The following is a 16,573-nucleotide window of genomic DNA, read 5'->3' as shown; positions in this document are numbered from 1 at the left end:
AAACCCCATCCAATATGTTATAATAATTCCAACAAATATTTAACAAAAGCACACAAATTTCCAATGGCTTTGTCATTCTTTTTTTGTTTTAAAAGAGAAAATTTTCATGAAATCTCAAAATCTTATACATGGTTAATAAATTTAACCCATAGCAAGCAGGTAATAACATTGGTACAGGCAAACACTTCCTAAACATGATCCCAGTAGCACAGACACAGAGAGAAACAATTCATAAATGGGACCTCCTGAAACTTAGAAGCTTCTGTAAAGCTAATGACACGATCAACAAGACAAAATAGCAGCCTAGAGAATGGGAAAAGATCTTCATCAAGCCCACATCAGACAGAGGGTATATCTCCAAAATATACAAAGAACTCAAGAAATTGGTGATTAAAAGAACAAATAATTTAATAAAATAATGGGGTACAGACCTAAACAGAGAGCTCTCAACAGAGGAATCTAAAATGGCTGAAAGACACTTCAGGAAATGTTCAACTTCCTTAGCCATCAGAGAAATGCAAATCAAAACAACTCTGAGATTCCATCTTACACCTGTAAGAATGGCCAAATCAAAAACACTGATTACAACTTATGCTGGAAAGGATGTGCGGTAAAGGGAACACTCCTGCATTGCTGGTGGGAGTGCAAGCTGGTAGAGCCCCTTTGGATATCAGTTTGGTGATTTCTCAGAAAATTAGGAAACAACCTTCCTCAACACCCAGTTATACCACTTTTGGGTATATAAACAAAGAATGCTCAATTGAACTACAAGGACATGTGCTCAACTATGTTCATAGCAAATATGTTCATTGTTTGTCATAGCCAGAACCTGGAAACAACGTAAATGCCCCTTGACTGAATAATGGATAAGAAAAATGTGGTACATTTACATGATGGAGTACTATATACAACAGAAAAAAATAATGACATTTTAAGATTTTCAGGCAAATGGATGGATTTAGAAATATCATATTGGGTGAGGTAACTCAGACCCAGAAAGACAAAAGTCATATGTACTCACCCATAATGACTTTTAAAATAAAGCAAATAAAACCACTCTACAATTCACAATCCCAGAGAACCTAGACAATAATGAGGACCATAAGAGAGACATAGATAGATCTAATCTACATGGGAAGTAGAAAAAGACAAGATTTCCTCAGTAAATTGGGAACATGGAGACCATGGGAGAGGATAGAAAAGGAGGGGAAAGGAAGGGAGGGGAGCAGAGTAAATGCATAGCTCAATAAAATCAATAAAAGCATTAAAAATCTAGGGATAAATTATTCTGTAGCAAGATAATTTGACTACTGAACAATCCTCTAAAATATTTGTATTTATAGAAAATATACAGTGTCAACATTAATTATAAAAGTATCTGTTTTACATTAAACTACAATGAACCTATAGATTTAATAATATAAAAGATATTGGGAATAGTGAGAGTTTTGTGCTCAGTAGTAAACAAGTCATTTACACCATCCCATCCATGGTTCTGACAACATAAAGAAGGGGCACAATCATGCTAAGATCTAGATGTAGTGATCATGACTGTGACATATCATCTGTGCTGTATACTGACATATAATAATAAAGTCTCAAAACCCACAGATTCCTGCACTGAGTCTGCTTAAGAATGGGTTTTAAGCATTGAGGCTTGAGTGAAGTAAGGTCTCATGCTGACAAGTTCATGAAAAAGCCGTGTTAGTGCACTGAGGTCTGTACCTACCCATTAATGAGTAAACCACATTCCAAAAGACAGTTTTGATTTGATGTTATGAATATGCCTTGGTTAAAGCAAATACATAATACATCAAAACTCAAACTTATGAATCTTGGGAAAGCATAAGCAAGGATAGAATGTTGTTGTTGGAGAAGGGGGATGTAAGGAAACGTGAGGAGATAGAATATCCAGAGTATAATACACATTTAAGAAACTGTCAAAAAAACCAAATTTTTAAAGATTAAAATATAAAAATTATTAAATGCTTTCTTTATAATTCTCTTATATTTCTTACTGAAAATAGTTTCTTATATTACTTGGATCTGATATATTTTACAAAATCTTGTATCAGTTAGAAACTTGGCTCCTAAGTTTCTCTCCTATTGGGAAATGGTATATAGTTCAGGAACGGCTGATCTAGTTTAAGTAGCTTAGGGCACTAGGGTTGTGCCTTTGAAGGGATATTTGGATGTTGGCTATTCCTTTCTAGTTATTTTTTTTCTGGTGGACAAGAGGCAAGCATCTTTGCCTTAGCACTCACTCCTTGACTCTCCCTGTTTCAGGTCTAAAGTGATGGGAGTCACAAAAACTGAATAAATCCTTGTTCTAAGTTATTAACATTAGTAATATTGACAAAACCGAAAAGATGACAAGAAAGAGACCCTTGGTGGTGACTCCTTTCTCTCTCTCTCTCTCTCTCTCTCTCTCTCTCTCTCTCTCTCTCTCTCTCTCTCTCTCTCTCTCTCTCTCTCACACACACACACACACACACACACCACATACTGCTATATAGAAAGAAAGATTCAGATAGGCAAAAACCTGAAAGAATGAAGAAAGTATACCAGAAATAAAATACTCCTGACTCTACTGACACTGTGCTACATGTGTCTTAAGAAGACGCTGAAGTCCTTCAAAGAAATTGTATCCAAAGAGGGAAATACAATTTCCGTCTTCATGTGTGAGTTGGCCTTAGAACATGAAGAACTACCATGCCAAACACAATTGTGTGTAAGTAGATCATAGACTGGTACTTTGCTGCCACAGTAACTTTAGAGCAAGTTAGCTGTCATCAAGTAATACATGCAGACACTTTTCTGATAAGGAACTGAGGCCTTTTGCCAAAGCCTTGTTTGAGAGACGTGTTGGACATAGGGCCTAATGCCCAGCAAATGCTCCTGATGACTGACAGCCAGTGCTGAATGACTGACAGGTCCACAGTCATTCAGAGACAGTAGCCAAGTCATCCTCAAACTTGGAGCATAGAAATGGGGAGACAACAAAGATTATCTACAAAGTAAACTTGTTTCATAATATTTTTATTTATATATGTCTAATATATTTCTTACATATATATATATATATATTCTGTGATACAAAGTAACTAAAAGTAGGTCTTACATGACAATGTTCATATCCAATGATTTGCTGAAAATCTTTGAAAAAGTTTAATTAGAAAACTGTATATGTACATATACATAAATTTGAGTAGAAGTAAATTAAGTATCTTTTTAAATTGCATTTTTATAAATAATAATAAAAGTCTTTATTTAAATAAAATATCTAAGACTTTAAATAAATATCTTAAATATTAATATTACTTTAAGTTTAATATTAACTAAAATACTTACTTTGCAAAGTAGAATATTTCTAAGGGTTGTACACAAGCAAAAAGTAAAATATTTGCTATTAACGTATCTCCTCCATCTGTGTCTTTTTAAAAGTGTGATTTCAGGATTATAGGTTTTAAAGATGTGAATAAACTTACAGCTACATCTTGGAGCAGGGATCCAGCCAGTACTCGTACACTTTGCAACAGTTTCCCGGGTTGCAGGATAGAAGCCATCTTCACATCTGTATCTGATTACATCATCAGCTCTGTGTTTGATCCTTTTAGGTGAGTAGTCACCATTTTCAATAGAAGGAGGTCTGCATGTTATTTCTATAAATAATCATTTATAAGTAAGAATTATTTCATCACACTAAATTTAAGAATATGAAAACGAAATGGCAAAGTTTCATTTACTACTATATTATTATTTTATATTATTTACTTGTACAGATAACTGTAAAATTATTTTTGGAATATCAGTCAGGCTTCCTCTCTCCCTGCCTGGTGTATTTGTACCTTTATGATATTCTTCTCTCTTCATAATTTTATAACCGGCAATACTGTCACCATATAAAACAGTAACAATTTCTTCTGCTTTCTAATTCTCTGATTTACATTACCAAATTGACTCTCCTTGAGTTTATGTATTGATATTTGTAGACTTTTACATCTGAATAGTTGTGAAGACTTCACACCCCTTTCTTTTTGAAGTAAATGTGTCCTCTGACCTACAGAGGAAAACTACCTTATGAGAAAACTATATATTACACCTAGAAGAAAAATATAGTGTAATCTTCACTTATTTTTACTTGATGTTTTTCTTTGTTTTCTCATTTTTTAATTAAAAATTTCCATCTCCTCCCCTCCTCCTACCCCTTCCCTTCCCTCCCTTCCACCTATACCCCCACTCCGCCCCTCTCCAAGACAAAGAGCCATCAGGGTTCCCTTCACTATGTTAAGTCCAAGGTCCTCCCAGCTCCCCCTAAGTCCAGGAAGGTGAGCAACCAAACTGACAAGGCTCACAGTGAGCCCATCCATGCTGTAGAGTTCATGCTCATCGCCGTTGTCCTTGGTTTCTCAGTCCTCCTCCACCGTCACTCACATTCAGAGAGTCCGGTTTGGTCCCCTGTTCCATCAGTCCCATTCCAACTGGACTTGGTGGTCTCCTGTTAGATCTGTTCCACCGTCTCAATGGGTAAACGCACTCCTCACTGTCCTGACTTCCTTGCTCATGATCTCCCTCCTTTTGCTCCTCATCAGGACCTTGGGAGCTCAATCCGGTGCTTCTATGTGGGGTTCTGTCATTTTCTCCATCCAATGCCAGGTGAAGGTTCAAAATGAAAACACTTCTATCATAAATTAACTACTTGATAAGTGAATTTACTTTCTATTAATTAAAATAACTATAGAAGAAGTCAGAGGGTATCTTGGACAAAATAACAAAAGGAATTCAGAAACCTGAAGAAGATCAGTCAAGTTATTCTTACATTTCACCAGAGAAGTGGATTAGAGATATTTGTTAATAACCAATATGATAACAACATATTCATAATTTTAACTGGAACTTCAAAAACATGAATGAATCATATTGAGTCATACATGTAGCTTAATATTGAAATGCTATATTGTTCATTGTATTAACATGTTCATACTTAATATTGTTCTTTTCATGTTCTTATATTTAAATAATTAATATTTTAAATAATGGTATTAATTTTTTCATAAAGTATGATTTTACTTCAGAAAACATCACATATTTATATTAAAAGAAGGCTTACAAATACATACAAAGACACACAAATTTCTTATAGCTTCCTTTTAATTTTAATTTAGTTTCAAGAATTTTCTAAACATTTGATACATAGTTTATAATTTTAAATTCTTTATATTCTATATGTTCTATATCTCTTAATCCTGCCAAATCATTGAGAATGAAGGTCATACCATCTTTTAATGTCTTTTTAGATTTCTTTCTTCCCATTCATTTTTACATTTTGCAAGCTTTTTGCTTTTTTGGTTAATTAGTTTAATATACTTTATTCTAATTTTTGAGGCTATTGTGATAGGCAAAAATTTCCTAAGTTTTTCTTGAATATGTTTTTCATTTGCATATAGGAAGTCTACTGATTTTCATATATTAATTTTGTATCTCGTTGCTTTGTTCAAAGTGTTTGTCAGCTGTAGAAACTTCTTTGTAGAGCGCTGGAGTCTTTCAGATAGAAAATCATGTTGTCTGCAAATAAGAAGCTTTGACGCCTTCTTTTCTTGCTTGAACTCTTTCACTTCCTCCCTCGTCAGACTGAGGGTCTGTGTCTTTGCCCATTGAGTCATCCTAGCCACCTCATTCAGGATTCTCTTTGCAGTCTTTCCTCTGTACGTGTAAGTCTCTTCTTGCTCTGGTTGGAGAGCCAGGGCAGCTAGTGCTGGCTTGCTCTTCTTCTCTTTCTGTGCTGTCATCCCAGGTCTCAGATATTGAATGTGCTGTGTTCCAGAGACTATACCCCCATGTGATTTAGCTCAAAAGCGTAGCTGTAAAAGCCAGGCACAGTGTCAGGATGCAATCTCATTTCATGGCCTCAAAAATGTAGAAGAATGAAGATCAGGAGTTCAAGGACATCACTTCACTTCTCCAAATCCAGGCTCCCAGTCCTATCCCTAGTTCTGTAGCAGATCATCTGTTCTGGTCTCCCTTTCCTTTTGGGCCCATTCCCAATGGATCACAAAGATCTTCTCCTCCAACACTCTTCTCTCCACATATCCTATGATCTATTTTCTCATCCTTCAACACTAGCAGGCATTCCCTGGAACACAGCATATGATTAGGCCAAGAAAACAAGACAACTGAATACTCTCACAACCACTACTATCTCCTTTGCTCCAGATTCCATGTCCAAGTCTCACCCCAAGCTATGGAAAACAGTAGTCATATACTACCTATGTGAGCTTTTCTCCCCATCACCTGTGAATCCAGTAAATCTTCCCCTCATAGCTTCCATACTGGGTGTCCTATGGAAGTCCTTAAGACTCCTGCATGCACTCCCTGTTAATCCTCATGTCATTCTTCTTATGAAAGCAAGTAGGCTGACTATAGATCTTCACATTTTCTGTTTCTCCAAATATAATCACCGAGTCTCATCTACAGCTCTGCAGCAGAACATATGTGGCAGCTTCCATCCACCACATCTCTAGTGGATCCCATATACCTTCCCTATCTAACTTCCTGCTCTCCCTTCATTGCTTTATCTCAACCCCAACTACAGCAGGCAATCCCTGCTAACCCACCGGCCACTCCTGCTAGTCAAGCAAGTAAGCTAATTATAGATCTTCAGCTTTCTCTAAATCTCCTGGTTTTATCCCCAGCTCTATAGTAGACCTTCTGGGGGTGACCTGTCTTCACTATTTGCCCCCATTCCAAGGGGACTATATAAGTAGATCCTGGTGCAACACTCTGCTTTTCTCCCTCTTGTGAACCCCTTATATCCCTAATCTATTCTCAATTCTAAGTGTCTTTTCCATATATCTAGAAACATATTATACCTAGAATTCCCAGTGGCTATAGCTATCAGGTTCACAGAAATTTTCCAAACAAGCAACGGATAGCAATCACACTATCCTAAAATCCAGAAAAGAAACAGAAACGAAGAAATAAAAATGCACCGAACAAAGGCAATACCAGAAATTAGCACCTGCTCCTATATTCTTCAAAATCTCACATCCTAGGTGACAGAAAAAGCACAATACATAACTGCTAGCACAATATATCTCCACTAGCCCCACAACCCTACCACAATAGACTCTTAGTTTTACAACATACTGAACCAGAAGAAAAATATCTTTTAAAACTGAATGAATAGAATAGAGAATTTTAAAGAGAAAATGAAAAAATAAGGAAATCCTTGAAAACATTAATAAAGTGAAAGGAAAAAAATTAATAAAACTTTTTAAGACCTGAAAATGGAAACCCCCCAAAATGAGGGAATTTTTTAAATAAAAAAATTTGGAATTTGAATAGGAACTGCAGAGGTTTCACTAACAGAATCCAAAAGATGGAATGGAGAATCTCAGACATTGAAGACAGAATAATAGAAATGGGCACATCAAAACATGTGAAATCTAAAATCTTCTGACAAAAACATGAAGAAAACTAGAACACCGTGATAAGACCAAATATAACGATAATAGGAATAAGGAAAAGGCAAGACATAGGTCAAAGTTATAGAAAATATTTTCAACAATATCATAGAAGAAATATTTCCTAACCTAAAGAGGATTACTATAAAATTACAAAAATCATACAGAAAACCAAAAATTTTAAATCAAAAGAGAAAGTCCCCTTAGCATATAATAATCTAAATGCTGCACAAGGAGCAAGGAAGAATATTAAAACCTGCAAGGGAAAAAGACCAAGTAAAATATGAAATCAGACTTATTAGAATTATAGTCAACTTCTCAATAGAGACTCTAAAAGTCAAAAGGGCTAGGACAAATGTGATTCAGAGTATTTGAGACCCTAGATATCATCCCAGACTAATATTCCAAGCAAAATTTTCAGTCACAATAGAGGTATATAAGTATTTCCATGGCAAACTGAATTTAAATAAGATCTATTTCCAAATACAGTTCAATAGAGGGTTTAAAAATGAAAACTACAACTTGAAGAGGTTAATTACAACAATGAAATCAGGAAATTTTCTGGAACGCAGTCTAGAAATGGTTATCTGTGAGGAGAATTCTTAATGCTTGTGAGAACACCCCAAGTAAACAAGACAAGAGTCTTGTGACCTCTATTTTTTCAAAACATAGAATTGTTCTTAGAATGTGTTTCCATGCTCCTTTCTAGTACAGCAGAGAGGAGTGAATTTCCTTAGTTTCCTTCAGATTTCCTTCCTTTGTCTTCTTGCTCTTGTTATTCAATTAAATGTTTAAGCTATCCTTTATATGCCTCTCTGGAAAATTTGTTTCTTTTTAGATGTGGGGCTTGTATTTGAGATTGCATACATGTTGAACTCATAAGAATTTTACCCATATAGCCTTTGTTAACCATCAAAGTATAAGTTGGTTTCTGAAAAAAAAATAGGTATTGCATAATATACTTTAGCCCATCTCAGTTATCAGCTCAGTTCTAGCATGATAATGAGAAATAAATAATCTCAGCACATCAAAATCAAAAGAAGGAAAGAAACACATACACACCATCACCACCAAAACACAAATAATAGAAAATAAAAAAAAAACCATTGTTTACTGACACCTCTCAATGTCATGGTCTAGTTTCCCCATAATAAGACACAGACTAACTGAATGAATATAAAAAACAGTATCCATACTTCTGCTGCAACCAAGCAACACACCTCAGCATCAAGTATAGACATTTCTAAGGGTCAAAGGTTATAAGATGATAGTCCAAGCAAATGGACCTCAGAGGCAAAGTTGTGTAGACATTTTAATATCTACAAAATGACTTCAAATCAAAACTAATCAGAAGAGATAGGGAAAGACAGTACAAACTCATTAAAGGAAAACTTCATTAAGATGGCTTTTCAGTTCTTAATGTTTCTGCCTCAAACAAAAGGGCACCATAGGTTGTAAAAGGAAAAATAGTACAACTTAAGTCACATAATGATCCTCACACACTGATAGTGGGAGACTTCAAAACCCCATTCTCAGCAATAGATAGTTCATCCAGACAAAACTTAAATAGAAAATTGCTAGAGATAACAAGTGTTATAATACAAACAGACTTATTGGGTAACTAAAGAACATTTTACCCAAATATAATAGAATATACTTTTACTCCCCTGTAACTCATAGAACTTTCTCCAAAACTGACCACATACATAGACACAAATTCTCAACAGATATAAGAAAATGGATATAACCCCCTTCATTCTATCAAACTACCATGGATTAAAGCTGGATCTTAACAACAGAAAACTTAAAACTCATGGAAACTAAACAACTCCCTACTGAAGGAAAAATATGTCAAGATAGAAATAGAGAATGAATTTAAAGACTTTCTAGAATACAAAGAAAATAGAAACACAGTGCACCCAACTTATGGGACACAATTAAAGCAGTGCTAAGAGGAAAGACTGAAGTTTATAGCACTGAGTACATTAAACAAAAAACAAATACCAAACAAACATAGAGAGATATCATACTGCTTACTTAACAATACAACTCAAAGTTCTAGATCAAAGAAGAAAATCTCCTCAAAATGGAGTAGATATTAAATTTGATTATTTCTTGCCATCTACTCAGGGCTGGTATCAATCAAATAGAAACAAAGAGAAGATTACAAAGCATCGATGAAACAAAGGGTTTGTATTTTGAGAAAATCTGAAAGTAGTAAAAACCTTGGCCAAATTGGTAAAAAGGAAAGAGAGAACATCAAAATTAGCAAAATCATTAATGTAAAGTTGGAGAGAACAGTAGACAACAAGGAAGTCCAGATAAAACCAATACTTCAAAAACTTAGAGAACCTAAAGAAATGGATACCAAAGTTAAATCCAGATCAGGCAAACAATTTAAATAAACATCTAACCCAAAAGGAAATAGAAAATTCATTAAAATCGGACAAGCCAGAGGCCCAGAGCCAGAGTGTTTTAGCATAGTAGTGTGCCTGACTTTCAAAGAAGAGTTAAGACTAAAACTTCTCCAATTGTTCCATAAAAGGAAAACTGTCCAATTCATTTAACGAGGCCACAGTTACCCTGAAACCCAAACCACACAAAGATTCAATAAAGAAAGAGGATTACAAACCAGTTTTCCTTCTGAACATAGATGCAAAAATACTCAATAAAGTACTTGTAAATCTATTCCAATAACATCTAAAAATCACCCAGTGTGATCAAGCAGGCTTCATCCCAGACAGGGATGTTGAACATATGTAGGTTAATAATTACAATCTACTATATAAATTAACTAAAAGAAACCATGTGATTATCTCACTAGTTGAAAAATAATTTCTTAAAAAATCTAATTTCTGAGATTATGAATAAAGGGGACATAAATCAGCCTAATAAAGGCAAATAACATCAAATCCCTAGCTAGCTTTAATTTAAGTAGAGCAGCAATTCTGTTAAATCAGGAACAAGAAGAGTTTGTGCACTTTCTCTATATGTATTCAATACAGTGCTTGAAGTCTTAGCTAGAGTAGTAAGACAACTGAAGTAGATCAAGGGGGTACCAATCAGAAAGAAGTCAAAGTATCTTTCTTTGCAAATGGTATCATAGTATACATACGTGACTAAAAAATCCACTGGGGGAAATCCTACAGATGATAAACAATTTCAGCAAAGAAGCTGTATAAAATTAACTAAAAAGCATATATATATATGAAACCAATACTTCAAAAACTTAGAGAACCTAAAGAAATATATATATATATATATATATATATATATATATATATATACACACTTGATAAAATGGACACATAGAGAAATCACAGAGCAAACTGATCACAATAGCTTCAAATGATATAAAATATTCTGGGGTATATAACCATACAAGTGAAAGACTTGTATGATAAATCCTCAAGTCTTTGAAGAAAGAAATTGAAGAAGATATCAAAACAGGAAAGATTACCATGCTCATGGATAAGTAGGATTAATAACCTACCAAAAGGAATATATAGTTTCTATGCAATCCCCATCAAAATTCCAACATGTTTTTATAAACCAGAAAGATAAATATAGTATGTATTCACTAATATGTAGGTATTAGTCATTACGTGATAATAATCAAGATATAATATGTAGATCCATATAGATTCAGTATAGAGAAAAAGATTATGGGGAACACATGGATTTCCTTTTAAGGGAAAATAGAATAAATTTTATGGGTGAAATTGGGGCCAGGGTCAACTCAAATGGAGGATCAGGTAGGAAGGGAATGGAATGCAAGGAGAGACAGCTAAATTTGAGGGGTATTTGAAGGGTGGTATGGATATTTACTGTACTGCAATCGTCCTAAAAGATATGTGTATGATCCTGATGAAGTTCCCAAATTGTATGGCTGGAGTCCCATTTCTTGTCACCCAGGGAAGCTTCAGTTGTGGGATTGGTTTACATCCAACTGAGTTGTTGGACTAGTGGGTCCCATGGAAAGTCCCTAACAACCCAAGCTGTTGTTAAGGCGATAGGTTCCTCTCCCCAAACTGATGAAAAGGCACCGTTGGTGAAGGTAACACCCACACCACTCACTGATCATGGAGACGACAAGCTATCGCCTACATAAAACCTGCATGCCTATGTTTTATTGACTTTGGTAGAGGAAATTACACTCCAGGATATCAAAAGAAAAACATATACACTATCCCAAACACAAAACCTTTAATATACAATACTGTCCTACCTGCAAATTATGCAGTGGCAATAGTGGCATGCCACTTTTAGGAGTCACCAAACAATGTCTAATTTTACATAAAGACCACTACCTGAGATGGAACTCATACCAACACTTCTGGATGACAAGAGCCAGAGACTAGATATCCCAGAGAGAAAAGGTAAAACCAAATATACAGTTCTTAGAGTAATAAAATGATTTCGAATGGTATTCTGTTATACTGGTAGATCAGTGCCTTATTCAGCAATTATCAGAGAACCTTCCTCCTGCAGCAAATGGGAACAATTACAAATATCAAAAACCAGACATTTTATAAACTTATACAGACACACACACACACACACACACACAGAGAGAGAGAGAGAGAGAGAGAGAGAGAGAGAGAGATAGACAGAGACAGAGAGATAGGCACAGAGGGAGAGAAAATGAGAGAGACATGCCACTTTTAGGACTAACCAAAAATGCCTGATTTGACTTAAAGACCACTTCTGGAGATGAATTTCATATCGGCACTGCTTGGATAACCAGAGAGGGTAGATAGCCCGGAGACCTAAGATAAAACCAAATACTATTGTTCCTAAATAAAAGAGTGATAAAATCAGGTTCAGTGTGTTCAGATTGATATTGAGATCTTTAATCCACTTGGACTTGAGTTTTGTGCATGGTGATAGATATGGATCTATTTTCATTCTTCTACAGGTTGACAACCAGTTCTGTCAGCACCATTTGTTAAATATGCTTTATTTTTTCCATTTGATTTTTTTGCTTCTTTGTCAAAATTCAGGTGTTCCAAGGTGTGTGGATTAATATCCTGGCCTTCAGTTTGGTTCCATTGATCCTCCTGTCTGTTTTTATGCCAATACCAGGCTGTTTTCAGTACTGTAGCTCTGTAGTAGGATCAAAGACCTCAACATAAAGCCAGACACACTGAACCTCATACAAGAGAAAGTTGGAAGTACACTTGAATGCGTTGGCACAGGAGACCACTTCCTAAATATAACCCCAGTAGCACAGACACTGAGAGAAACAATTAATAAATGGGACCTCCTGAAACTTCTGTAAAGCAAAATACATGGTCAACAAAACAAAATGACAGCCTACAGAGTGGGAAAAGATCTTCACCAACCCCACATCAGGCAGAGGTCTGATCTCCAAAATATACAAAAAACCCAAGAAATTGGTCATCAAAAAAAAAAAAAAACTAAAACAAAAACAAAAAACAAATAATCCAATAAAAGATGGAGTACAGACCTAAACAGAGAAGTCTCAACAGAGGAATCTAAAATGGCTTAAAGACACTTAAGAAAATGCTCAACATCCTTAGTCATCAGAGAAATGCAAATCAAAACAACTCTGAGATGCCATCTTGCACCTGTAAGAATGGTCAAGATCAAAAACACTGATAACAACTTATGCTGTAGAGATTATGGGGTTAAGGGAACATTCCTGTATTGCTGGTGGGAGGGCAAGCTGGTACAACCCTTTGGATGTCTGAGTGGTGATTCCTCAGAAAATTAGGAAACAACCTTCAAGACTCAGTAATACCACTTTTGTGCATATACTTAAAAGATGCCCAATCTTGCCACAAGCACATGTGCTCAACTATGTTCATAGCAGCTTTTTTTTTTAATCTCAGCCAGAGCCTGGAAACAATCTAAATGCCTCTGGACCAAATTATGATTAAGGGAAATGTGATACATTTATACAATGGAGGACTACACAGCAGAGAAAAATAATGACATCTTGAAATTTACAGGCAAATGATGGAGCTAGAAAGCATCATTTTGAGTGAGGTAACCCAGACACAGAAGATAATTATCATATGGACTCACTCATAAGAGATTTTTAAAATAAAGCAAAGAAAACCAGTGTACAAATCACAGTCCCAGAGAACCTAAACAGGAATGAGGACCCTAAAAGAGATATACATAGATCTAATCTAAATGGGAAGTAAAAAAAGACAAGTTCTTCTGAGTAAATTTGGAGAATGAGCATGGGGACCTTGGGAGAGGGTTTAAGGGAAGGGGAAAGGCAGGGAAGAAAGCAGAGAAAAATGTAGAGTTCAATAAAAATAAATAAAAAACACATATGAAATCATAGACTGAAACATTAAACACAGGTCCTCTTTTGGGCTCTTATTCTTCTGTTGCATTGCCTTGTCCAAAATCAGTGTAATACTTTTGTTTTACTGTATTATATTTATTTGGTTATATTTTGATCTTAACTTTTAGAATCCTCCTCTTTTTCTAATGAGAGACAAAAAGGGTGTGAATTTGGTGGGGGAGGGAACTGGGGAGGAACTTGGAGTAGTAGAGGCAGAAGAAAAATGTAACCAAGATCTATTGCATGGGAAAAGAATCTCTTTTTCATAAAAAGAAAAAGAATACATTTAAAGAATAGAAAGATGGATGATAGACCGACAGACAGACAGGCAAGTGAGAAGACTGGTAAATCATCATCAAACTGGCTGCAGAGAATACCAAAAAACAAAGAAATGTCCAAGTGCACAAAGCTTTTAAGTAATAAACAACAATATCATAAAAATAACAGCATCAATTTTCTTGGAGATATCCAACAGAAATTGAGGAATCATATCTGAGTCAGCCAGCAAGAGTTCCCCATTTGAATTCCCAGGAAAACAGAAAAATTGAGAGACTGGCCAAAGAAAGTTTATCATGAAGTGGGAATGGTGAACATTTGGAAACTTCAGTTTACTATTTTAACTATTTTAGTTATTTTCTGCTGGAAATTATAAGCATCTCATTTGTTCATATGATCTCTATTTGTTGCTGTTTGTTCTATTACTTACCAGTCACTTCAAGGGGACTCTCAGAGGTGAAGTCCAGATAAGTGCCCTAAATTTGCTACCTTACATGATTAATGCAGGACATCTGGAGCCTGCAATAATGTTTTTCTGTCTGTGTGTCTGTCGGTCATTTTTTTATGTACCTTGTACTTGCTATTTATTCTTTTACTTTTCTTCCTGTACATGTTGTAAACTCAGTTCAAAAGGAAAAGTGGGACTACATATAGTAAGTCATTATCAAGACTGTGCTGAATACCAGATATACAGTATTTACAGTCAATTGAATAGACTGAGCAGGGTGTGCATAAAAATATATAAATATACATATTACATAGTTATATGTGTATGTTACATAATATATGTCTATAAAATATATACACATATACATATGTATATATAAGAATAAATATACATACATGTATGTAGAAACAATGAAAAAAGAGACTATGAGTCAGAGAACAAGGAGGAAAATATAGGATGGTTAGAAAGGAAAAAAGAACAGAATAAATATAATTGTAATATAATCTTGAAAATTTGAAAGAAAAATTTTCTGTCATTTGGCAGGATGGATTTTTTATTTTTAGAGGAATGCTTACTCATGATTACAACTAAAAATGAAAAGTCATAGCACAACAAAATGAGTTTCAATTTCTGAAATAATGTTACAAAATTTGACCACAAATAGAAATAAAGACTTCCTGCCGGGCGGTGGTGGTGCACGCCTTTAATCCCAGCACTCGGGAGGCAGAGGCAGGCGGATCTCTGTGAGTTCGAGACCAGCCTGGTCTACAAGAGCTAGCTCCAGGACAGGCTCTAAAGCTGCAGAGAAACCCTGTCTCAAAAAACCAAAAAAAAAAAAAGACTTCCTGAAAACAGGGTCAAGCACAATGACTAAATTCCACAATCCTATACCTTGTTTAAATCATTATTTGTGATTCTGTGGGTTTAGTGGATTTATGTGTTGACTTTATGAAGCATTAAGGGAAAGCTAATAAATCTTTTTTAGACACAATGTTAATACAGAGGTATCATAATCTCCTACTTTCAACATACATTGGAGAGATCAGAAATGAGCAATTTTTTGGCACTTTGGTGGTTTATAACAAAAGTAACAGTAATCCTTATTTTCTTATTAAAAATACTTATATTTGATGAATGATGATTTAATTGAACAAGAAAAAGTTAGTCATTTTAATGACTAGGAAGTTAAAAGTTATGAAATCTGTGAAGATGAAATCAACCTTACACAGACTCAGAGGTGTTTAAAGTCTGTCAGGAGCTTTTCCCTGGCCAGTGGTTTTGTTTAATTTAATTATAAGTTCATTTTGATAATTTATCTTACTATGTTTAAAATTTACACATTTTAAAAATGAATTTTTTTCTCTCAAAATTATATTTAGAGGCTATTCACAATTTGTAGTTTAGAAAACAGGGAAAATCCCCTGTCATTCAATTTTTCTCTTACTGATTATCAGAAGCTATTTCCATAAATAGGTTGTATTTTATCATTCAAAATGTTTTCTGTCTTCACTTAAAACATTTGATAGTTTATTTTCAGTTTGTAATATTATATTAAAAATTAAAATGAATTAAAAATATTCTCATGTACATACAGCAGATAAACACATTTGACTAGAAACTACAGGAATCAAATTTTTTTCCACTTACCTTTTTCTCCTTTGGCAGTATAGAGCCATAGGATTAGAACATTGCCTAAGAGCAATATGCTAGACCATCCCATTTTTTAAATCTTAGAGGTCTCCAGTAGTGGGGTTTCTGGTAATCTTGTCATTAACAGTACTGTTCATGACTTTCAATTTCACTGTATTACCAGCAGCTAGTTTGGTAAATATCAAAGGTCACAGAAGGAGAAGCAAAATAAACAATGTTTAATCTTGTTTACACATTAATACTCTAAGTTAATCATTTTACAGTTATTTAACAATAAAATATCATTCAATTTATTTGTGCCAGTATCCTATTCAATCAGTATCAATATAAAATCAAGTTATTAAGAAATGAAGATAAAAGATTATTTTTTTTGTCTTCTTCTAGGTATCATAGCTGGGCAAGGACTGTTGGCTG

General features: G+C 34.7%; 1 protein-coding gene across 1 annotated transcript in view; it reads right to left on the bottom strand.

Moving 5' to 3' along the window:
- Window positions 1–16,329, bottom strand: part of LOC119827250 (complement factor H-like) — a 52,304-nt gene extending 35,975 nt beyond the window's left edge. Inside the window, exons 1-2 of the mRNA XM_038348710.2 lie at window positions 16,157–16,329; window positions 3,489–3,662 (exon numbers count right to left, since the gene is read on the bottom strand). Of these exons, the coding sequence (XP_038204638.1) occupies window positions 3,489–3,662; window positions 16,157–16,229 (247 nt within the window). The 5' untranslated portion in view covers window positions 16,230–16,329. The remainder of the gene's footprint in view (window positions 1–3,488; window positions 3,663–16,156) is intronic.
- Window positions 16,330–16,573: the final 244 nt, after the last annotated feature.

The sequence above is a fragment of the Arvicola amphibius genome, chromosome 12, assembly GCF_903992535.2.
Source record: "Arvicola amphibius chromosome 12, mArvAmp1.2, whole genome shotgun sequence".
In the NCBI taxonomy this organism is placed as follows: Eukaryota; Metazoa; Chordata; class Mammalia; order Rodentia; family Cricetidae; genus Arvicola; species Arvicola amphibius.
This window is presented reverse-complemented; position numbering and strand designations above follow the sequence as displayed.